The sequence below is a fragment of the Podarcis filfolensis genome (assembly GCF_964270895.1).
Source record: "Podarcis filfolensis genome assembly, chromosome: 18".
Classification (NCBI taxonomy): Eukaryota; Metazoa; Chordata; class Lepidosauria; order Squamata; family Lacertidae; genus Podarcis; species Podarcis filfolensis.
In genome coordinates, this window is record NC_139622.1 from 11,692,192 (window position 1) to 11,716,521 (window position 24,330).

General features: G+C 47.7%; 1 protein-coding gene across 2 annotated transcripts in view; it reads left to right on the forward strand.

The window, feature by feature from the left end:
• The first annotated feature begins 362 nt into the window (after positions 1-362).
• Positions 363-24,330, forward strand: part of LOC310753413 (nuclear receptor ROR-beta-like) — a 29,953-nt gene continuing 5,985 nt past the window's right edge. For both annotated transcript variants that reach the window (XM_083594704.1, XM_083594705.1), the window contains exons 1-6: positions 363-680; positions 18,816-18,901; positions 20,658-20,799; positions 21,378-21,791; positions 22,840-22,961; positions 23,956-24,088. In XM_083594704.1, the coding sequence (XP_083450830.1) occupies positions 674-680; positions 18,816-18,901; positions 20,658-20,799; positions 21,378-21,791; positions 22,840-22,961; positions 23,956-24,088 (904 nt within the window). In that variant the 5' untranslated portion in view covers positions 363-673. The remainder of the gene's footprint in view (positions 681-18,815; positions 18,902-20,657; positions 20,800-21,377; positions 21,792-22,839; positions 22,962-23,955; positions 24,089-24,330) is intronic.

A 24,330-nucleotide genomic window follows, 5' to 3' on the forward strand; every position in this document is an offset into this window, starting at 1 on the left:
TGTTGAATATCCTTTTGCCAGGGGTGGACAGAGCAGGGGAAATATTCCTAGAATTGTGGAATCACAGAATGGCAGAGTCGGGAGGGACCCCAAGGGACATCTAGACCGACCCTCTGCAAGGCAGGAGTATCTGCAAAAGCATGCAATTTTGTTACCAAAAAAAAATTAAAATAGGGAGGGAAGAGGAGGAGGGGAGAGAGGTGATGTTTTGCATTATATCACAAGAGGAAGTTGCGAGCAGCATGACATAATAACAGGGGTGGGCGTGGCCTGGGGAGGCGTGTGATTGACAGGAGGTGGGCGGGGCCCCGAGCCCGGGGATTCTCGCCTGCGATTTTTTTCTTCCACGCTTTGCAAGGAAAGTAGGTTAGCAGATCTCTCCGAGCGCGCTTGGCAAAGGCGAGGGAGAGCGGAGGCGCGCGAGGGAGAGCTCCCGTCCAACGCATATTATTATTATTATTATTATTATTATTATTATTTATTCCTAATCATTACGGTATAGCAGAAACAGAAAGCAGGAGGGAGGGAGGAAGAAGGAGATTCGGCTCTCCATCTCTCCATTATTTATTTCTCTTTTCTGCTCCATCCATCCTCCCGCAAAGAGTTTCGCTTCTGCATCCAATCTCATACATGCGATTTCCAGAAGTGCGCACATAAAGGGATATCGGCCAACATGCGAGGTAAGGGTTATATTTCGTGTTTTTTTTTTAAAGGGGGGGTGGAGAGAGTCTAAATCACCGCTGGCCCCGATCCGAGCGCTTTTAAACAACCGAAAAACAACAACAGCAACCCCAAACTCTGCTTTTACGCAAGGTTGGAAGCGTGCGTAAATCTCCCCGCGCGCGGACGCTGAACAACTGCAGCCTACTCGGAGTAAACCTATTGAAATCGGGGGGAGGAGGATCTGATTTCAATGGGTCAACTCTTGAGTAGGACTTGGTTGCGTTTGGGTCCAGAGAGGGGAGAAGAAGCTGCGCTCCTGAGAGCCGCGCCTACTCCGAAGTAAATCTCCTTCCCCAAACCCACCCCCGTTGGAATCAGAAATGGGTTATTGGAGCCACCTGAGTTTTACTCGAGAGTAGACCTGTTGGAATAAATGGGGCAGCGGGAAGGCTTATTGCAACCCCAAAACTGCGACCTTATGCATGCGCACCTTTAACCTGGGAGTAAGCCCCGTGCTTCTTTGCTTCCGAGTAGACCTGCAGAGGGATGGCACTGTTTACTTGGGAGTAAGTGTGTTTAGAGAAGCTTTACTCGCTCGTGAACGTGCTTAGGCTTTTGCAGTCTGAATGATGGTGCGGTGGGGTTTACTCGGAAGCAAATCCTTCTGTGCGCAGGGAAATGAACGCGTGTAGGATCGCAGCCTTAGTTTTGGGGGGGAGGTCCGGATTGTGTTCCTTGCCTCTTAGAAAATGATATTTTCTCCCAACAGCAAGCAAACACTGGTTCACTTTGCAGCTGAGCAACTTTACAGTATATGGCGTAAAAACCCAGCAAATAATAATATTTATTATATAATATTATTTATTTATTATTAGGGCCATCAGGGCAAAATAAACTGTCAGTTGCAGGAGACACTAGAGTTGCATCTGACTCAGAATCCACCCTTTAAAATGAATTTTCAGCCAAGTAAAGTTGCATCCATTCATTACAATGGGTCTTTTCTGAGTAGGGTTGGGTCAGAGACAGTCTGATATTATTTCCATTACCCACCTTGATTTATCCCCTGTCTTGGTGGCAAAGAATCTTGCGTTGAAGATTCAGGACCTGCAATTATTATTACTAAATCCTGAGCAACTGTTACTTAAGCAATGGACACCGGGAGATATATAATTAATTACGTTGGTGAGCCATACAAGATGACAAACATGATCTAAAATTTGTATACACTATGTAGCGTTCCCAGGTTTTTCCTTTTTTTAAAAATTGACCAGACAGAGAAATTCAGAAACTGAGTTGTTCCACCCACAAAAAGTGCAAAAAAAAATCTCATTTTGAACTTTACCGATTTGATTCCTGCCGCTTCCTTTAAAAGAGAAAAAAAGTTAATTAAAAAAAAATGTTTTATTTTGTTATCAAGATTTGTTTTTGTTTTTTGCGGTAAGGTTTTGTCGTGTTTTGCGGACTGCAAATCTCTCAGGCTGCAATTCCGAATTATGTTTGCTATGGATCATGTCCTCAACTCCCCAGGAGCCAGCGTGGCTTACTTCTGAGTAAAACATCTTTGAGACGTCCCTGCAAATCTCTTTGCCTCTCTATTCCCTTGTATAATTTGATGGCTTTCCCCCCTCGCTAGGAAGGTTTTAGTTGGAGAGCTAGATTAGGTGTGGCCCCCCTTGCTCTGTGGCGAGAATGCACTCTGCACATTCTCAGGGGCACTCTTACCCTGCCAGAAATCCGGCCTTGACGAAAAGACACAGTTTTTTTCCCTTTTTTAAAAATTTCCGGATTCCCTCAGCGCAATATCTGCTGCAATTTGCTTCCCACTGAAAGAGATTGGTCTTAATGTTTTATTTCTGTTAGGTGGGTTGGTGCCATTTTTTTTTTAAAAAAAGTGTTTCCAGGCTTAACATGGAAGGAAATATATATTTTGTCCTTTTAAAAAAGGGAGGAGTAACAGCCATGAGGAAGAGATTCCAGAGGGGGGAAATAGGTGGGCCAAAAGAAAATAGGATTAAAAAATAATAATAATCACCCAGTAGACCGTTCCCGTTCCATTTGAGAACTGGCCCACCACTAAGCTAAAAGTTCAATTAATCGTTATTTTTCCATAACGTTAATACCAGGCCTTCAGCTAAGGCTGGGCATTCAGTTTGGGTAGCTGTAGAAGGTTTGTTTGTTAGGAGAATTTATTGCCTTGTAGGACTGTCCTACAACGTTTTATAGGGAGGGTCTCGGTGAGGAATTAAGGAATTAAGTGGTGTGTGTCATTAAGCCCTCCCTTCCCACTTTTGCCTCAGTCTGCGGACTCTTAAATCTCTTGGTTGCGGGTTCGAGATCCACGCTGGGCCGAAAGATTCATGCATTGCAGCGGGTTGGGCTGGATGACCACCGGGGTCCCTACGATTCCACCATCCTGTTCTAGGATAACCTAGCAAAATACCCAGCGCTGGCCGATGAATCGTGTCTGGTGAGCTTCCCGGTAGACCGAGGGGGAAAATTGGTAGCCAGGGCTATGATATAGGGTCCTAGAAAAAATGGGGCAGCCTAGACCCTACGCCGAAGCCCTTTGGGACGGACTGGGCTTCTGTGCCCCACAGTCGGACCCTGGCACTGCTGAGTTTGGACAGCTCTCTCCATATTTGATGCCACACATTCATATTCCCTCTCCAGATCCAGCCCCTGCCATCTGTTGACCCAATTTTTTACAGAGTCATGACCCACAGATTGCCCAATATATAGCATATATATATCTCTCCGAAACCTGATTTACAGGATTCAGGAGAAAAAACAAAACATATTAAGGATGTTATGGGTATCTTGCTGATTCCGTCTCTTCCAGAAGACGTGAGTTTCTGTCTGTATTATTTTCTGGGGAAAAGAGAGGCCCGGATTTTGCTAATAGGTGCTCAGACAACCCGGGGTCTGTGCCATCTTTCAAGTTACCCAGAAGAATGTTCCTGTGTGACCTGCAAGGCTTGTGCATTGCCACACCTGCCCGGTCATGTGCTTCGGTGTAATTTGCTACCGACCGCTGTTGTTGTCTTAACAGTCTTGGAAAAAATAAAGAGGAGCAGTTATTTGGGTCAGCCTTCCCTGCCCGGGTTTTAAATTGGCAGTGTGGGCAGTCCGCTGAGCAAGAGACTTGTGAGACCTGGAGGCTTGCAGGCTTGTGTGGCCAAAAAAAAAAAAAAAGGTCTCTCTCTTTCTCTCTCTCTCTCTCTCTTTCCTGTTCATCTTTCTCCTTCCCTCCATCGACCGGGGGACAATGTGGGTTTTACAGTGGGATGGAACAAGGTTTCTGCGACCCCCTTAAAGGCATAACACATTATTATTAAGGAACACTCTGTCATGGACTAGGAAGCCATGTCTGTAGCCTTTTTGGGTGGGTAGAATATGCAGAATTGGTGCGGTTCACTAGAATATCTCTATTTTCACCGGAGAAATGTCGGAAGGTATGGAATTATCTCACCCATGAGCTGTCTGCAGGCAATCCTGTATAGGGAAGTTTTTTTCCATGCTATATTATGTTTTTATATATGTTGGAAGCCACCCAGAGAGGCATATATATAGCAAAAATATCATTATGGAATGGGATGTCCCTAGTTTCATCGGAGAAATGTCGGAGGGCACGGCGCACTTTCGGAGCAGGCGTGGGGAGATTCACCTTGGCCTTCTCAAAGGAAAAAAACAAAGAAATTATGTTTTCTGTCCTGCTGTGGTTTCCTTCGACCGCACGGACTCTGCCACGTGTCATGTCGGCCATTTTGCAGCGGCCTCCGCCGCCTCTCTTCCCAGCCCTTCCAAAGATGGCCGCAGCAACGCTAACAGGCGGTTGGAGGGGGTAGGAAGAGAGAATGGCAACTGGAGCATAAAGATGGGAAGAAGAAGCCCCTTTGCGTTCTGGGAAAACATCTTCCCTCGCTTCCGTTCGTCGTCCAGCTTAGGGCTTGCCGGTGCGCGGATAACGCATGAAATTCCCCGCACTGGGATTTGCAGAGAGGATTAGCTGTGGCAGAGAGGGGAAACATGCTCATCCCTGTCTCATATGCCTGGATCCGAGCATCCAGTTTCTGCCTGGTCTCCGTTCGCGCACTGCCACTAGGTCCCCGGCGCCATTTTGGTTCCATGCGCCACTCACCACGTTGGCCAGAACCACTATGCGCCTCTCCTTTTTCCCGGCGCCATGATAGCTGAGCCCTTTCTGTCGACGGGGAAAAGACAATGCGCTTCTTTGCAGCATCCATGCTCTCATGCGCAAGCCTCGGCTTTTCTCGCCGTCCGTTTTTCAAAATGCCCCCTTTATTTCTGCAAATATATTAAATTTTTTGCATTTGGTTTCTGTTGAGCATGGGAGCAAAGACCTCAAGGCCAAAAGATGCAAGCAGATTGCTTTTGCAGAAGTCTAGTGTCCAGATCAAGGGAAGTCATTTGTTGTTGTTGTTGTTTAGTCGTTTAGTCGTGTCCAACTCTTCGTGACCCCCTGGACCAGAGCACGCCAGGCACTCCTGTCTTCCACTGCCTCCCGCAGTTTGGTCAAACTCATGCTGGTAGCTTCGAGAACACTGTCCCACCATCTCGTCCTCTGTCCTCGTTTTTTGCAAGTCGCCATTGATTACAGGGGTACCTTGGTACCCGAACGGTTCGGCTCCCTCAACGCCGCAAACCTGGAAGTGAGTGCTCCGGTTTGAGAACGTTTTTTGGAAGCTGAACGTCCGGCGCGGCTTCCGATTGGCTGCAGGAAGCTCCTGCAGCCAATCGGAAGCTGCGCCTTGGTTTCCTAACGGTTTCAGGCATGCATAGGCAAACTTGGCCCTCCAGATGTTTTGGGACTATAACTCCCATCATCCCTAGCTAACAGGACCAGCAGTCAGGGATGATGGGAGTTGTAGTCCCAAAACAGCTGGAGGGCAGAGTTTGCCTATGCCTGGTTCCGCAAGTCGAACGGACTCCTGGAACGGATTAAGTTCGAGAAGCAAGGCTCCACTGTACTAGCTATTCTGCGTCAATTGTTTTAATACTTTTGTTGGAAGCTGCCTAGAGTGGCCCGATGTTGTTGTTGTTGTTTTGTCGTTTAGTTGTGTCCGCCTCTTCGTGACCCCCTGGACCAGAGCACGCCAGGCCCTCCTGTCTTCCACTGCCTCCCACAGTTTGGTCAAACTCATGCTGGTAGCTTAGAGAACACTGTCCCACCATCTCGTCCTATGTCGTCCCCTTCTCCTTGTGCCCTCCATCTTTCCCAACATCAGGGTCTTTTCCAGGGAGTCTTCTCTTCTCATGAGGTGGCCAAAGTCTTGGAGCCTCAGCTTCAGGATCTGTCCTTCCAGTGAGCACGCAGGGGTGATTTCCTTCCGAATGGAGAGGCTTGATCTTCTTGCAGTCCATGGGACTCTCAAGAGTCTCCTCCAGCACCAGAATTCAAAAGCATCCATTCTTCGGCGATCAGCCTTTGACATATAAGTAATTACATCCTCCTCCTCCTCATCATCATTATTATTATTACTGCATCTCCACGTAGACCTGGGGAAAAAACCCTGCCTGAAACTCCTAAGGGATGCTGCCTGCCAGTGTTGACAATCAGGAGTGCCAACTTGGCCCTGAGACCGTGGCTGTATTGCCCTGGCACCCAATTTTGTGGGCGCCCAGCCCCACCGTGGGGAATTTTGTGGGTGCTCGGGTTATAGCTGTCAACGTTTCCCTTTTCTTTAAGGGAAATTCCCTTATTCCGAATAGGATTCCTTGCAAGAAAAGGGGAAAGTTGACAGCTATGGCTCTGGCACACCGGGCCCCAAGGAGACAACACCGGGCCGAGAGCCTCAGTCCTGGTCTAATCTTTTATTTTTCTGCCCTGGGATTATAAAGTGGGCCTCCAGGAATACGATGGAGACTGGTCTGGTCTGTTCCTCCTCTGGAAAAAGTGCCGGGTTTCTGTTTTTGCCCGCCGTCTCCGGTTTTGCGGTGCAAGAAAAATTCCAGTCGGAAACCCAAACTTCTGGTGCAAACGTCTTCGCCGCCTCTCTCGCCCTGAACACCAGAAACCATCTGCTTCCGTTCCTTCCTTGCTTTTGCAAGCACCTGCGATGCTGCTCTAAATCGGCTTCGCTCGAGGCCTCGGTTCTCTGCAGAGGCAAGCGTGGCAGAAGTATTCTTATTAAGAGCTGCTCCAGTGACCTAGATCTGTCATTGCGGCGGGGCATGCGTGTTTACGCACGAGGGGTGTGTGTGTGTGTAGCGGCGAGGGGGGCAGAGGGGGAATCGGAAACCCGGAAAAAGAAAATCTGGAGAGAGTGAGAGTCAGGAAAGGCAGAGCTTGCAAGTCTCTTAAACAGCAGAGTTTTTCCAAAAAATAAAGTTTCCTCCCTGTGATATGCATCATCTCTCGTCGCCCCAAACCACTGCCAGATTGACATAGAAGCTAAACAAGCTATAGTTTAGGGCCCAGAAGGGGAAGAAATGGAGGAAGTGAGAGATTTTACCTCCTTGGGCTCCATGATCACTGCAGATGGTGACAGCAGTCACGAAATTAAAAGACGCCTGCTTCTTGGGAGAAAAGCCATGACAAACCTAGACAGCATCTTAAAAAGCAGAGACATCACCTTGCCAACAAAGGTCCGTATAGTTCAAGCTCTGGTTTTCCCAGTAGTGATGTATGGAAGTGAGAGCTGGACCATCAAGAAGGCTGATCGCCGAAGAATGGATGCTTTTGAATTCTGGTGCTGGAGGAGACTCTTGAGAGTCCCATGGACTGCAAGGAGATCAAACCTCTCCATTCGGAAGGAAATCACCCCTGAGTGCTCACTGGAAGGACAGATCCTGAAGCTGAGGCTCCAAGACTTTGGCCACCTCAGCAGAAGAGAAGACTCCCTGGAAAAGACCCTGATGCTGGGAAAGATGGAGGGCACAAGGAGAAGGGGACGACGGAGGACGAGATGGTGGGACAGTGTTCTGGAAGCTACCAGCATGAGTTTGACCAAACTGCGGGAGGCAGTGGAAGACAGGAGGGCCTGGCGTGCTCTGGTCCAGGGGGTCACGAAGAGGCGGACACCACTAAACGACTAAACAACAACAACAACAACAGCAACAAAGCTATAGTTTAGGGCCCCACTCCCTAAAACATCACTGGTTTGCTCCTTTCTATATATAGGGTGCCTACATTCTGCTATTTATAATTATTAGTAGCTTCATATATTTACACCTATTATTACTTCATGTTATAGCAAGTTTCTGGAGACTGGATGATGAGTCTTTGTAAACTGTGTTTCTAAAGGACCTTTTGCTATCGCCAAATGCCAATGTGTTTGCATTATTCAGTTTATGAATAAAAAATCATTTTAAGTTGGTGCTTAAGAATTATTTGACTATGAATATACTTCGTCTTAATTGTATTTCACTATTAATACACTTCTTCTTAATTGTATTTCACTTCCACAATTACCTTGATAAAATACATATTCTGTTATGTGCAAATGGCTTGAGATACCTTTTAGGTCCATCAATGACCATATAGCATGTATTCAACACAAAAAACAGTGACAGTCGGTTGTGGACAAAGGACAGCTGGACATAGAAAGGGCCCCATTACTTTCAGGAGCTGAGGGCCGCATCAAACCTAAATCCGGCCCTGCCCCTAACTTGGCTGAGTAGAAGGCAGCAGGACACAGCCGTGGGGCAGTGACCAGATTTAGCCCCCTGCCTTCTCCCTAAGCATGCTGGTAATTGTTTTGAAAAGTCAGTATAGTGGTCCCTTGGTTCTCAAACTTAATCCATTCCGGAAGTCCGTTCCAAAACCAAAGCATTCCAAAACCAAGGCGCTCTTTCCCATGGAAAGCAATGCAAAATGGATTAATCCGTTCCAGGCTTTTAAAAACAACCCCTAAAACAGCAATTGAACATGAATTTTACTATCTAACGAGACCATTGATCCATAAAACGATAGCAATAAACAATGTACTGCAGTCACACAATCGATCCATCAGTAGCTGGACTGGGTTCTACGCAGTCACGAAAACAAACAAAAAGAGCCACAAAAATGCAAAATAAATAGCAAAAACAGGCAGACCTCAGTGTGACACTCAAAACGGGAGCACATTTGGATTCTGAAAAAAGTTTGCAAACCAGAACGCTTACTTCCAGGTTTGCAGCGTTTGGGTTCCAAGTTGTTTGAGTACCAAGGCGTTTGAGAACCAAGGTGCCACTGTAATGTAATATTTCGCTCACGGTCATCAATAGCTGATGGAGGTTTGAGTTTGGGGAGGGTTTTTCCAAGGCTGCGTGGCGTAGTGGCTAGAGCGCTCGACGACGCTTCTTTCTCTTGGCCCAGCCTACCTGATAAGGTTGTTGTGAAAACGTCAGAGAACAGCGTAGGAAGAAGAGCAAGAGAAACGATTTGCAAGGAAATCTTAACAGGCGAGGCTTTCTGCAGATCCTGCGCAGGAGCCGGGAATTCTGCAACTTGCACAAATCATGCAAATTCTTACGCAAGGGCAGCCGAAACAGTCTCTGGGAATGGGGCAACTGCGATACGAGGAAAGCTTGCACCATTGGGAAGTTTATTAAATGAGGCCTGGCACGGAGAAAGGTTTTTCTCCTCGTCTCATAACCCCAAGAAATCTTGGACGTCCGTGCTGGAAAATTCGGGGCGGATAAAAGAAAGGACTCGTCCATCCTTGAGCTGTGGAACTCCCTGCTACTTGAGGCCACCAAACTAGACGGCTTTCGCAGAGAACTGGGCGAAGGGAAGGGACCCAGGGGTCATCTAGTCCAACCCCACTGCAGTGGAGGAATCTTTTGCCCAAGGTGGGGCTCGAACCCACGACCTTGAGGTGGAGAATCTCATTTTTCTACTGACTGAGCTATCTCCAAGGTCTGTGGAGGAGGAGACTGTGGCCTGATCCACGAGGCTCTTATCTTATTCCATTATACGATGTCAATATGTTGGGGTCACTCGATGCTTTGCCACCCGAAACTTAGACATCGCGGATTTGGGAATCTCCGCTTCAAAACCAAGTTTCTAGTCCCTATGGGGTTGCGCCGCATCGCGTCCCAGAAGAGGAGGTAGGGAAGAGAAGGAGGCTCTCAGGCAGTCCGACTCTGCAGCCTTCGCGTTTGGCAGAAACGGGACATTTGCGACGCTTGAGGGCTAGAAACATGGTTCAAAAGGAAAGTTAAATCGTGTCATTCCCAGTCTGAACTGGGCACACTTTTCAGGAAGAGAAAAGGGGCGAGAGAAGCAATGAGGCTTTCGGGATTTCTGTACGCGGGTGGGATTTCCTAGGTGCAGTAATTCGGTTTATTCCTGCAGCAGGCACAGGTGTGATCCTGTGGGATTACGGCCCCCAACGTCCCTCCCATCTCTCAAAGCGGCCCTTCTCTGCCTCTACCCGCTTTCCCCCGCTTCTCCTTATTTAACAAATTTTGAGTCCAAGCCTTTGTGTGCAGGTTCAGAGAGTTCTGTCTTCTCCTCCCTTCCATGTCTTCGTCACCATCCTCCTTCTGCTGAAACTCCTAACCCCGGTTCGCTTCTCCTAACCCCAGTTCGTCTCTCCCGTAACCCCAGTTTGTCTCTCCCCTAACCCCGGTTTGTCTCTCTCCTAACCCTGGTTTGTCTCTCTCCTAACCCAGGTTTGTCTCCCCCCTAACCCCAGTTCATCTCTCTCCTAACCCCGGTTCATCTTTCTCTTAACCCCAGCTTGTCTCTCTCCTAACCCCGGTTCGTCTCTCTCCTAACCCTGGTTTGTCTCTCTCCTAACCCCGGTTTGTCTCCCCCCTAACCCCAGTTCATCTCTCTCCTAACCCCGGTTCATCTTTCTCTTAACCCCAGCTTGTCTCTCTCCTAACCCTGGTTCGTCTGTCTCTTTACGCCAGTTCTTCTCTCTCCTAACCCTGGTTTGTCTCTCTCCTAACCCCGGTTCGTCTCCCCCCTAACCCCGGTTCGTCTCCCCCCTAACCCCAGTTCATCTCTCTCTTAACCCCAGCTTGTCTCTCTCCTAACCCTGGTTTGTCTCTCCCCTAACCCCGGTTTGTCTCTCTCTCAACCCCAATTCGTCTCTCTCCTAACCCTGGTTCATCTCTCTCCCCTAACCCCGGTTCGTCTCTCTCCTAACCCCAGTTCATCTCTCTCCTAACCCCAGTTCATCTCGAACCTCAGCCTGTGCGTCTTGCTTCTCCGCCCCTAACCCCAGCCAACCCTACGATTCTGCGATTCCTTTGGAGGAATCTGTTTTGCCTGATCTAGCTCACCTTGGGTCCACAAGCGGCATTTTCCTATATTACGCAAGCACCGCTTTGGGGGTACCCGCCGGAAGGGAGCGCAGCCCCTTATGGGCAGGGTTTCGGCACAGCATGGGCGTGGCTACAGAGAAGCGCCGTCATCCTCAGGAACCAACAGGGCTCCGAGTCGTTCTTCCGCCCCAGCTGGGACGCCGCTCCATCTCCCTCTTCTTCGGCCCGCCCCTTGACTCTCGCCTTCCCGGATCCCCGCCGGTTTCCCCCTTCGGGGGAGTAAGCAGGGGTCCAGATCCTAATTGGAGCTCCCCGGTGTTGCCCTCATTCCGCAGCATCGACCGCATCCTCTGCAAAGCATTGTGGGCCGGCGACCTCATTTGCCCCCGATATTTCAGCCGGTTAATTAACCACGGCGCCCCGTGCGGAAACGGAAAGGACGTTGTGTCTCTCCCCTGGGTTCCCGGCGCTTCCCGAAGTTTAATGAAGTCGAGAGGGGGGTAACTCCTGGGGGGGCCGGTCACAGGAGATCTTCGTGTCCTCATTCCCCTTCTGCTGTGTCTCTCCCCCTGCCCCACATCTGGACCAATCAATGGGTCCCGTTGAGCCCGGCACCGAGATCTGCGCTGAAACCTCCAGAGGAGTTTCCTCTGCTGTGTCTCTGCATGAGTTGCTGTTCTGCACATCTCTCTCTCTCTCTCTTCCTCTCCAACTTGCAATCAGCTTCCGGTTGTTTGGGTGCCTGGGCGGTGTGGCAAAAGCCAACGTTATCTTTATTTTTATCTTATTTATTATTATTACTTTGTCAAAATAAAAAACAAAGCAGCAACAACAATGAATTATGTTGCATGCTATTTATACAACTGAAATACAGATAATGTTTGGGGACATGTTTTACTTAGCTAAGGTAACTTTTTCCCTTTCGAAACCTTCCTTGTGTATTCCGCTAAATATCATTTATTTTATGCAAAAAGGGGAGGGGTGAACTCAGTGTTCCTTTATCCCCTTTCAAACTTGTATCGTTATTTCGATCGCGCGTTAAAATCGGTCGCGTGCTTCCACTCTTTACGGGGCGCAAAAGGACCCCTGCGCACAGGAATGAGTGTTTTTTTAAATAAATTTCCTAAGTTTTGAAAGTGTTGCCTACAGAACACTGTGTGCATTTGATTTGATTTGATTTTTTCCCCGGTATGGGAACCTCGCTGTGCCCGTAGATCGGAGGGGGCGTTGCAGCGATGCAAGCTGCCAGATATTAAAAATCAGTTTTAAACCCAATAAACTGCATTCTGGGGGTTATGTGTCAGAGTCTCAGGGGAAAAGGAGGTTGTGTTCTCAACGGAAACTGAAAACTTAGCAATGTTGGTGCCAACCGAACCTCAATCAAAGGTGTTTCCGTGCACTGCTCTAGTCCGCCAGAAGCGGCTTAGTCCTGCTGGCCACATGACCCGGAAGCTGTACGCCGGCTCCCTCGGCCAGTAAAGCAAGATGAGCGCCGCAACCCCAGAGTCGGCCACGACTGGACCTAATAGTCAGGGGTCCCTTTACCTTTACATTTGACCCACAGAGCCTAGGGCTTGCTGATCAGAAGGTCGGTGGTTCGAATCCCCGTGATGGGGTGAGCTCCCATTGCTCGGTCCCTGCTCCTGCCAACCTAGCGGTTCGAAAGCACATCAAAGTGCAAGTAGATAAATAGGTACCACTCTGGCGGTAAGGTAAACGGTGTTTCCGTGCGCTGCTCTGGTTCGCCAGAAGCGGCTTAGTCCTGCTGGCCACATGACCCAGAAGCTGTACGCCAGCTCCCTCGGCCAGTAAAGCGAGATGAGCGTCGCAACCCCAGAGTCGGCCACGACTGGACCTAACGGTCAGGGGTCCCTTTACCTATATTAATAGTGAATTGGGGGGGGGCAAGAGAGTGAGGAGCTAAGCTATGGCTTGTTTAGCTTATACGTAAATCCGGCACGCCCAAAAAGGTTTGTTGGCAGCAGGCAGTGCCCTCAGCCGGCTGCGGCAGACGAACCGCATTCCTCCGGAGTTGGCACACGCAGTCAAGGGCGTGCCAGGCAACTCACCCGCCGACTCATCCTCCCAGCTCTCACTTTGCCTCATCCTCCTCTCTCCTCCCCACCCGCCAGCAGAGAACAAAATCTGCCCCAATCCTTAGCCACGGCTGTAAACAAAAGAGGGTGTAGATATTATGAGACGCCAGCCTCTTGGCCATGAGTAGGCATAATTCGAACACAGGACTTGGCTTATAGCATGGGTAGGGAAACTAAGGCCCGGGGGCCGGATCCGGCCCAGTCTCAATCCGGCCAGCGGACGGTCCGGGAATCAGCGTGTTTTTACATGAATGTGTCCTTCAAGGGATGAACCGCAGCTCGCCAGGGTTGAAGGAGTGGGTGCTTTAGTTGAGTTTCCTGCATTTCAGCGGGTTGGACTAGATGACCGCCAGGGTCCCTTCCGACTATCCCATTTTATGATTCGTCCTCCACCTCCTTCTTGGAAATTTAAACTTGTGGATAGTGGGGGGGAACCAGGTATCTCTGTGTGCATGCTCATGAATGGGCGCCGATGGAGGCAGAATACTGCATCCCTTCTCATTATTATTAATATTATTATTATTATGATTATTAACCCACGTATCTCCAAGATCCACTGCTTTTTTACGGTCACTGTTGCCCCCGGACAGGCATAGGCAAACTCAGCCCTCCAGCTCTTTTGGGACTACAACTCCCATCATCCCTGACCGCTGGTCCTGTTAGCTAGCGATGATGGCAGTTGTAGTCCCAAAACATCTGGAGGGCCAAGTTTGCCTATGCCTGACCTAGGAAGAGAATCGCTTCCGAATTCTCCTTGGCACCCCACCATTGAGCTGCTCTTGGTGGGGTAGACTGTTCCTGGATGTGGACGCTCTGGGCAGAAATTGCAATGAATGGACACGGCCAAATCAGGCCTACTCCCGAGTAATAGGACCCAGTTAGGTGCCACCCCCAACAGCGTCTGTGCGTCTTGGCAAGAATCCCATCCTGCGTTGTGCTGCCCTTTTTGTTCCTTCTTCCCCGAGGTAGACTGCGCATCGAGAAGGAGGCTCCGTTTTACCTTTCCTTAACCCTCCTCGTTTCCCGTGCATCTTTTTAAGAATAATATTCTTAATTTTTCCAAAGCTTGGAGCAGCGTTTTGACCTCTCCGGGATGCTTTTCCGCACGCTGAAATGTTAAGATTTGCAAGATGATGTACAGATGGTGCACTAGTGCAGTTAGGGGAAATGTACAAAACTAGTTCAAATATATGTTGGAAGTGTAAGGAAAAGGCGGGGACATTTTATCATATGTGGTGGGATTGTACATATGTGTGGGGTTGTTGTTGTTTAGTTGTTTAGTCGTGTCCACCTCTTCGTGACCCCCTGGACCAGAGCACATCAGGCCCTCCTGTCTTCCACTGCCTCCTGCAGTTTGCTCAAATTCATGCTGGTAGCTTCGAGAACACTGTCCCACCATCTCGTCCTCTGTCGTCCCCTTCTCCTTGTGCCCTCCATCTTTCCCAACATCAGGGTCTTATCCAGGGAGTCTTCTCTTCTCATGAAGTGGCCAAAGTCTTGGAGCCTCAGCTTCAGGATCTGTCCTTCCAGTGAGCACTCAGGGCTGATTTCCTTCAGAATGGAGAGGTTTGTTCTTCTTGCAGTCCATGGGACTCTCAAGAGTCTCCTCCAGCACCAGAATTCAAAAGCATCAATTCTTCGGCGATCAGCCTTCTTGATGGTCCAGCTCTCACTTCCATACATTACTACTGGGTGGGGAGGGAGGAAAAATGGGGGGGGGGGGAATAAGGACGATATGTTTCTGGATAATACGTTTTGTTTTAATTTTGAATCAAAAAAAGAAGATTTGCAAGCCGCTCCTCCTCTCCCCACTGTTTCGGGAGGAGTCATAAAGAGAGCTGACTGATGCATGCCTGTTACACAACTCCTTTCTTCAATTTTATTTTTTTGCAGAGGAAAGTATGTCAGTAGGACAGGGTGACTTCGTGCGTGCTTTGACGCGGGCCTGACGGATGGGTTTGGCGGCCAATGGCCACGGGCCGTGAGTCAACGATCCGGGGGCCAGGAGCCAATGGTTGAGCCTGGTTTGGGCAGCCCCGCCTTCCCTCCTCGGATCCTGGCCACATGTCTGGGACATGTTTAGCAGACGGCAGTTATATAACCTTGGGGAAGTTTCAGGCCTTTGGTAACAACAAAAACAACAGAGGCTTTGGGGCTGTGTTGGGAAACCGAGCGGTTGTGTGTGTGTGTTTCTTTTCTTTCCTTAAATTTTTATTTTATTTTGTAGCACATCAGTGCAACGGAACATAAAAACAGCAAAGAACAGAGAAAAAAGAAATAAAATGGAAAACAGCAAAGCAAGCAATACCAGTACCAAAACTTATACAGAGCAATGTACATACAATACAGCGGGCTTTCAGTTCCTGCCTCAGTTTTGCCACCTGTGAAATGGGCGCGTGCGTTTTGCAGAACGACGTCCCCGGTGGCCGAGGCAACAGCAGGGCCGGCTTGGAAGGATCTCGTAATAGCAAGCTTTCTTTGAAGAGAAGGAAGAGACAGTGATTTAAATATATTTATATATATATATTTCACCACTTCCTTCTCGAAGTGATTCACTCTTGCGCTCGACAACAAGCTACGCCCGAGTGGAAAGTATTTCTCCTGCGTCGAGGCTGGAAGAATTTCCTCTGCGGTTTTCAGAAGGACTTTTGTGTGGTGTGCAGTTTCTTGTGGGGTGGGAAAGGCACTCTGCACGCGCTCAGAAGAGCCTGTGTTGTGGCGGAGCCTAGCTCCACAGCAAAAGCTCTAGACTCCCCCCATCCTAAAATAATAATAATAATAATAATAATAATAATAATAATAATAATAATAAAATTTTATTTATACCCTGCCCTCCCCAGCCAAGACTCGGCTCAGGGCGGCTGACACCAGGTATAAAAACAACTGATTGAAATACAACTTAAAAGCAAGATTAAAATACGACGTTAAAACATTAAAATGCAGCCTCATTCCAGTAGGAACTCAAATCAAAATCGAAAAGAATAAATCCTCAGGCTTCTACTTCTTTTCTCCCATCTGTAATTTACAACACCCTAACCAGTTGCTCTGGGTGCAAATCCTGCCCCTTTGAAACATGAAACAGGAGACTCCAAGTCCCAGCAGCCATTATGGGATGGCGGGAGTTGACATAAGAGAGGCCTGATGGACCAGGCTAGAGGGCAGCCCAGATAGTCTAGGGTTGCCATATTTCAAAAAAGGAAAAATCAGAAACACAAAGTTCTGGCTGTTTTTGCGAAATCTTGACAAAAGGGAAAGAGGTTGTGTGTTTTTTTTTGAGCCTGTTTTTAATGAAAGTTGCCCAAATCTGACATGGGCAGCCATACGTTTGCCCGGATATTTCAGTGATTCCCGCCCGGACGCTGCTTACTGGCGATGTCTGGGAAATTCTGGATGTATGGGAGGGAAGACTGAGCCGGATGAGGAACGGTCGAAGGAGCTGGGGATGTTCAGCCTGGGAAAAGAGGAGACTGAGAGGAGACCCATTGTTTTCTCCTGCTCCGTAGGGCAGGACTCGAACCCGCCTCTTCGAGTGACAAGGGAGGAGATTCTAACCAAGTATCAGGTGGCTGATCCTTGGAGGTTTTCAAGTGCAGCGCTTCCCCAGATGTTGTTGGACTACAACTCCCATCATCGCTGAGCTCTGGCCTTGCTTGCTAGGGGTGATGGGAGATGTAGTTTGACAACATCTGGGGACCCACAGGTTGAGAAAGGCTGCCTTAAGCTCAGCTTACACCAGGCTTCCTCAACCAGATGTTTTTGGCCTACAACTCCCATGATCCCTTGCTAGCAGGACCAGTGGTCAGGGATGATGGGAATCGTAGTCTCGAAACATCTGGAGCGCCTAATGCAGACTCTATGGAAGAGCTTCCCCTCTATCCTCTTAGCTCAGTGGTTCTCCACCTGTGGGTCCCCAGATGTTGTCGGACTACAACTCCCATCATCCCTGAACTCTGGCCTTGCTAGCTAGGGGTGATGGGAGTTGTAGTCCGACAACATCTGGGGACCCACAGGTGGAGAAAGGCTGCATGGTCCTCTGTCAACGATGCTTTAGCTGAGATTGTCTTTCTGTAAAAAAAAAGAATGATTTGAATCGAGTCTTCCTGACTAGCGATTTGAATCGATTAGATTTCAATCACATCCGCCCAGCCAACACGGCCAGCGCAATTATGGGATGGTTTACTCGTTGGCAGATGGAAATCTGTGTAATCTGTTTAAAGTCCCCCACTGCCCTCTACTGGGAAGGAAGTGGCATGGCTGCGTTTTCTGTTGAATTATTGCATTGTATAATATTTGATCAATTACTGTATTTTAATATTTTGTTGGCAGCCGCCCAGAGCAGCTGGGGAAAGCCAGCCAGATGGACGGGGTTATAAATAAATTATTATTATTATTATTATTATTATTATTATTATTATTATCTTCTTCTTCTTCTTCTTCTTCTTCTTCTTCTTGCTGTCTGATCCGAATATTTGCCGCGATTCTCCCTCTTGCTTTCCAAAATTCCAGGCGATCAATGCTTTTTATTTATTTTTTCCGGGGTAGGGAAATAGGTAGGGGAGCTCCGCACGAAATTGTTCTAGGGCCCTGTCCTAGCGTCACCCCGAGCCGTAGCTAAATGTAAGATGCGATTAATAAAATCAAGGAGATTTGGTTAGAAATGGCCACAGGTTTTTGGGTGGCAGATATAGGTGGGTTTGGGGCTCCAAGTATTATGTGTATTACAGCCCTCCCAGAGGAAAAGTAATAATTTGGTTTTTTAAAAGTTAGGGAACTCAAGTTTCCCCGAGTTCCTGCTAAAAAAAACCCCACCCCAAAACCGCTGCATGTAATGTCCAGCTCCCCGCCCCCCCCACAAAGCAGGCCATTGTAGTTGTGCCTTTTAATTATTATTATCAGTGTTTTTTCCCTTTAAAAATGTTTAGGGCCGCTTTCGTTTTGACTCAAGAAAACCACCAGTTTATGGTTCAAATCAGGAAAAATAAATAGAGTAAATGGACAAAAGTACAAAGATTCACAAAATGTTTAGGGGTATGCATACCCCTGCGTATCCCCAGGAAAAAAGTGCTGATTCTATCTATCTGTCATCTATCTATCTATCTATCATCTATCTATCTATCTATCTATCTATCTATCTATCTATCTATCATCTATCTATCTATCTCTATCTATCTATCATCTATCATCTATCTATCTTAGCTATCCATCCATGCATCTATCATCTCTCTATCATCTATCTATATCTATCTATCTATTATTTATCCATCTATCCATCCATCCATCTATCTATCTATCCATCTATCAGTCTATCTATCCATTATCTATCTATCTATCTATCTATTCATCTATCTATCTATCTATTCATCTATCTATCTTCTCTCTATCATCTATCTATATCTATCTATTATTTATCCATCTATCCATCTATCCATCTATCCATCTATCTATCTGTCTATCTATCTATCTATCCATTATCTATCTATCATCTATCTATCTTAGCTATCTTAGCTTAAAAACTTTTTTGGGGTTTTTAAAATCTCAACAACTTTTGTGACTGGGTTTTCACTTTTTGAAACGCCTTCAGGACCCTTTCCAAACTGACAACTTTATGGTTCTGTGAAACGGCGTAACTCAAAATACGAAAGTGCTCCCTGGTGATTCCCGTCGAAACGTGCGAATGCAAGCAGGTCGGAGCAGAGACCTCTCCTTTGCAAAGGGCCTTTTCTAAATAAAAGTTGCGTTCACCTGCGCTTACCTTTTCAAAGATGCATTTGTTGTTGATGTTGTTTCCAAGGTGGAAAATTAACGTGGTTTTTCTCTGTCTCTTTCTTCTTTCCCCAGCGCAAATCGAGGTCATTCCTTGTAAAATATGCGGCGACAAGTCGTCGGGAATCCACTACGGCGTGATCACCTGCGAAGGGTGCAAAGTGAGTTTTGCGTGCGAGAGAGAGAAAGAGGGATTTCGAGGAGGAAGATGGCAGCTGCCAAATCAGGCCCGTCCCCCACACGAAATTTGCACCCCTCAAAGTGTTTGCTTATTTACAGCAACATTTTTCTCTCTGCTCTTAACAACAAAAAACCGGCAACAACCCAGAGCAGGCTTTCACGATATTTAAATTAAATTTGTGATGCAAAAGGCATGGCACAAAAGGAAAAAGCTGGGAGGAGGGAAGAGGAAAAGAAGCGTGCAATAAAATTTTTTTTTAAGACCTCACAAAAGTTTGCCATCGCCTGAGTACATGTTGCTCCTGACATACACATGCTGTCGCCGTTGAAATTATTCAACACCCATCAGGTCAACTATCCAAATGTACAGACTTTTCAGCTGGTTGCAAGGAGCAAATCGAACAAAAGCCACGGAAATTGTTCGATGCAACAGAACCTTCAAGCAATTCTCCCAAATCCGGCTGAAAACGCAACTTGGATTGGCTCTTTGCAAACAGCAGGAAGCCTGTTAATTTGGATAATCACCCGATTTGCAATGGGGAGTCGAATAATTTCGACTGCAGCTGTACATGCAAGTTGTTTTCCCCGAGACGTTGTGGATTCTGTTATTTTCAATCTATGCATGCTTTTTACTAATACAATGGTACCTTGGTTCCCAAACTTAATCCGTTCCGGAAGTCCATTCCAAAACCAAAGCGTTCCAAAACCAATGCACGCTTTCCCATAGAAAGCAATGCAAAACGGATTAATCTGTTCCAGACGTTTAAAAACAACCCCTAAAACAGCCATTGAACATGAACTTTACTCTCTAACCAGACCATTGATCCTTAAAATAAAAGCGATAATCAGTGTAATGTACTATAAAATAAATAAGGCAGTACTGTAGATGATAAAAATTATTATTTTTTCCTTACCTGCAATGATGATAGTCATTGTCTGGATGGTGGGTTTTATTCCATTTCCACCGTCACACCATCAATCAATAATCAATCAATCCATCAGTAGCTGAACTGGGTTCCGCACAGTCACAAAAACAAATGAACCGAAAAAGCCTCAAAAACAAAAGCGCCAAATAAAGAGCGAAAACAAAAGCACCAAACATAATCCGTTCTGGAAGTCCGTTGGACTTCTGAAATGTTCAGAAACCAAGGCGCAACTTCTGATTGGCGCAGGTGCCCCGGAAACAATAGCCTACAGCTGCATTGGACGTTCGGCTTCCAGAAAACGTTCAAAAACCAGAAGACCCACTTCCGGGTTTTTGGCGTTTGGGAACCAAGGCGTTTGAGAACCAAAGCGCCACTGTACATGCAAGTTATTTTCCCCGAGATGTTGTGCATTCCTTTATTTTCAATCTATGCATGCTTTTTACTAATACAGTGGTACCTCGGGTTAAGTACTTAATTCGTTCCGGAGGTCTGTACTTAACCTGAAACTGTTCTTAACCTGAAGCACCACTTTAGCTAATGGGGCCTCCTGCTGCTGCCGGAGCACGATTTCTGTTCTCATCCTGAAGCAAAGTTCTTAACCTGAAGCACTATTTCTGGGTTAGCGGAGTCTGTAACCTGAAGCGTATGTAACCCAAGGTACCACTGTACGTCTCTCAGGCGTTGTACCTGATTGGGTTGAAGAACCTGCGTCGAGAATTTGGATGTTCTGCTCCTCACCTCCCCTAATCCCTGCAGCTTCCTCCGTATCGGCCAGTTTTCCTCATGCCCACCCTCGATTTCTCTCCCAAAGGGGTTTTTCCGCAGAAGCCAACAGAATAATGCCACCTATTCCTGCTCGCGGCAGAGGAACTGTCTCATTGACCGGACAAACCGGAACCGGTGCCAACATTGCCGGCTGCAGAAATGTTTGGCGCTGGGCATGTCTCGCGATGGTGAGTCGCCAACCCAAGAAACGGGGGGGGGGGGGAGGGAAAGAAAAGGGAAAGAAAGGGGGGAAATAAAGAAAAATTGAAAATGTCAAAGGACGTAGAGAGCTCGCTGACCTCTCCTTCTTCTCCTTCTCCTCCTCCTCCTCCTCCTTCTTATGACCTCTCCTTCTTCTCCTTCTTCTTCTTCTGACCTCCTCTTCTGACTTCTTGTTCTTCTGCTTCTTCCTCTTCCTCTTCTTCCCCTTCTTCCCTTTCTTCCTCTACTACTTCTTCTTCCTCCTCCTCTTCTTCCCCTTCTTCTTCTTCTTCTTCTTCTTCTTCACCTTCACCTTCACCTTCTTCTCCTTCTCTTTCTTCTTCTTCTTCTTCTTCTTCTCCTTCTTCTTCGTCTTCTTCCTCTTCTTCTTCTTCTGACCTGTCCTCCTCCTCCTTCTGACCTCCACTACTTCTTCTTCTTCTTCTGACCTGCCCTTCTTCTGACCTCTACTTCTGACCTCTACTACTACTTCTCCTTCACCTTTTTCTCTTTCTTCTTCTCCTTCTCCTCCTCTCTCTCTTCCCCCCACCCATTGGTCTCGCAGCGGTCAAGTTTGGCCGCATGTCCAAGAAGCAGCGGGACTCCCTCTACGCTGAGGTCCAGAAACACCAGCAGAACCAGGAGCAGGGCGGTGGCTCCAAGGACGAGACGGAGACGATGTCCAGGGTCTACACCACGAGCGTCAGCAGCGGACTGTCCGACCTGGACGACATCTCCATGCTTTCGGACGGCTTCCTCTTCGACTTCCCACTGACCCCGGAGGGCAGCGGCGGCTACTACAACCTTGACCTGTTGACCTCCGCCCAGCCGTCTCCGGATCAGTCCAGCATCGACGTCAGCGACGCCAAGCTCATCAAGCAGGAGTCCATCTACGAGCTAATGTTGGAGCCCGGACTTTTCCCGCACGGCTCAATCGAGGGCGGACATTTGGCCTCGGACGTCTCCAGGATAGAGATCGGTTAGTACATAGGATGGACTTTTAAGCAGATTCGCCCCATTCCCAACACACAGGTTACCTTTGCGCTCCGAGATTTGCTTTGACCATTTGACATGCTTCTTCTTATATATGGCTTAGCGGTAAAGGTAAAGGGACCCCTGACCATTAGGTCCAGTTGTGGCCGACTCTGGGGTTGTGGCGCTCATCTCGCTTTACTGGCTGAGGGAGCCAGCGTACAGCTTCCGGGTCATGTGGCCAGTAGGACTAAGCCGCTTCTGGCGAACCAGAGCAGCGCACAGAAATGCCGTTTCCCTTTGCACCGGAGCGGTACCTATTTTTCTACTTGCACTTTGTCGTGCTTTGGAACTGCTAGGTTGGCAGGAGCAGGGACCGAGCAACGGGAGCTCACCCCAACGTGGGGATTCAAACCGCTGACCTTGTGATCAGCAAGTCCTAGGCTCTGTGGTTTAACCCACAGCGCCACCCGTGTCCCATATGGCTTAGCGGTGTTGTTGTTTAGTCGTTTAGTCGTGTCTACCTCTTCGTGACCCCCTGGACCAGAACACGCCAGGCCCTCCCTCCTGTCTTCCACTGTCTCCTGCAGTTTGGTCAGACTCATGTTTGTAGCTTCGAGAACACTGTTCCACCATCCCGTCCTCCATCATCCCCTTCTCCTTGTGCCCTCCATCTTTCCCAACATCAGGGTCTTTTCCAGGGAGTCTTCTCTTCTCCTGAGGTGGCCAAAGTCTTGGAGCCTCAGCTTCAGGATCTGTCCTTCCAGGGAGCACTCAGGGCTGATTTCCTTCAGAATGGAGAGGTTGGATCTTCTTGCAGTCCATGGGACTCTCAAGAGTCTCCTCCAGCACCAGAATTCAAAAGCATCCATTCTTCAGCGATCAGCCTTCTTGGCTTAGCCAAACCACCAACTCTACAGCCACCCGGTTTGAAAGAGAAAATGACCTTGCTTCGTGGAAAGTTGTGATGTTTTGCACATGACTCGGAAGGTCGGTTTGGCAGAGTCGTAGGGGGAGAAATCTTGACGGTTGTTGTGTGTGCATTTCCTCCGCAGAACGGCTGGCTCAGAACGTGGTCAAATCCCACCTGGAAACTTCTCAGTACACCAGCGAGGAGCTGAAAAGATTGGCCTGGATCCTCTACTCTCAGGAAGACATCCGGAACATGCAGAACAAGGTACGGGCCGGCCACTCGCCTCTGGCGAAGGCGAGGGTGCTCAGAGGCGACTAAGCGCCGCAACCATGCCCTCCCTCCGTCGCCAGAAGTTCCTTTCAGCATTAGACCACAAACCATGGCATTTTTTATGATAATAAACTTTCAATTGCCATCCAATAATAGCCAAGAGAAAGCATAACTAAATTAGAAATCTTGATCTGCGTCCGTTTGGCGTATTATTGTCAAACTAGAGCGGCAATGCCTGTTTTCCTTTTCCTTTTCCTTTTTCCGAACGCTTTGGGGGCAGGGAGGGCAGAAAACCTATTTCGCTATATTATTTCATAAAACATATACACTGCTCGATTGCAAAAGAGAGAGAGAGGAAGATCCTTCAAAGTGGTTTACAAAACAGTAAAATGAATCAAAAAACACACGCAGCCGCTAAAGTTAAAGTACTAAAACCGATTAAAATCATCAGGAGAGATTGAATCTCTTTCCACGTTCAGAGGCTCCTTGCCATCTGACACCCTAAAATAAATAATGATAATAATAATAATACTTCTGTAAATCAAGAAAATCTTTAATAAAAATACATTATTATTATTATTATTATTATTATTATTATTATTATTATGTATACCCTGCCCATCTGGCTGGGTTTCCCCAGCCACTCTGGGCGGCTTCGAAAAAAAGATTAAAAATACATGAAAACATCAGTCAATAAAAACTTTTCTAAACAGGGCTGCCTTCTAAACATCAGATAGTTGATAATAATTGTGTAATAAAGCGTAGCTTTTGTGTCGATTTGGCACCACCAACGCACCCAGGTGGCAGGAGAGGGTGGAGAAAACCGTCCTCTCCGTCGTTTGTCCCCAGCAGAGGTAGACTGCTCTTGCACAAGGAGGCTCCATTGTAAATCTTATGCGTTGGAGGCGCCAAAGAGACTTGTTGGGGCCTCAGGAAGCAAAGTTTGACCCTCTTCTTCCCCTGCCCTTCTCTTCCATATCCCGTGCAGAGCTGTGAAGCCATGTGGCACGAGTGCACGGTCCAAATCTCCAACGCCATCCAATACGTCGTGGAATTCGCCAAACGCGTCGACGGCTTCATGGATCTTTGTCAAAACGACCAGATCATCCTCCTCAAAGCAGGTGACGGGCGGCGGCCGGACTGGCGAGTCTCAAGAACACGCCCGCTTATTGCAAAACATAGATAGCTTTGAGAAATGTTGGAGGGGATGGAATAGGACGACCCTATTTTCAGGGGAGAAACGTTGTATGGGGTGGAATAGGACGTCCCTATTTTCAGGGGAGAAACGTTGGAGGGGATGTGTATATAAATAACTATTTATCTTGAGAAACACCTGGAAGAATAGTTGAGTTATAAGCAAAGA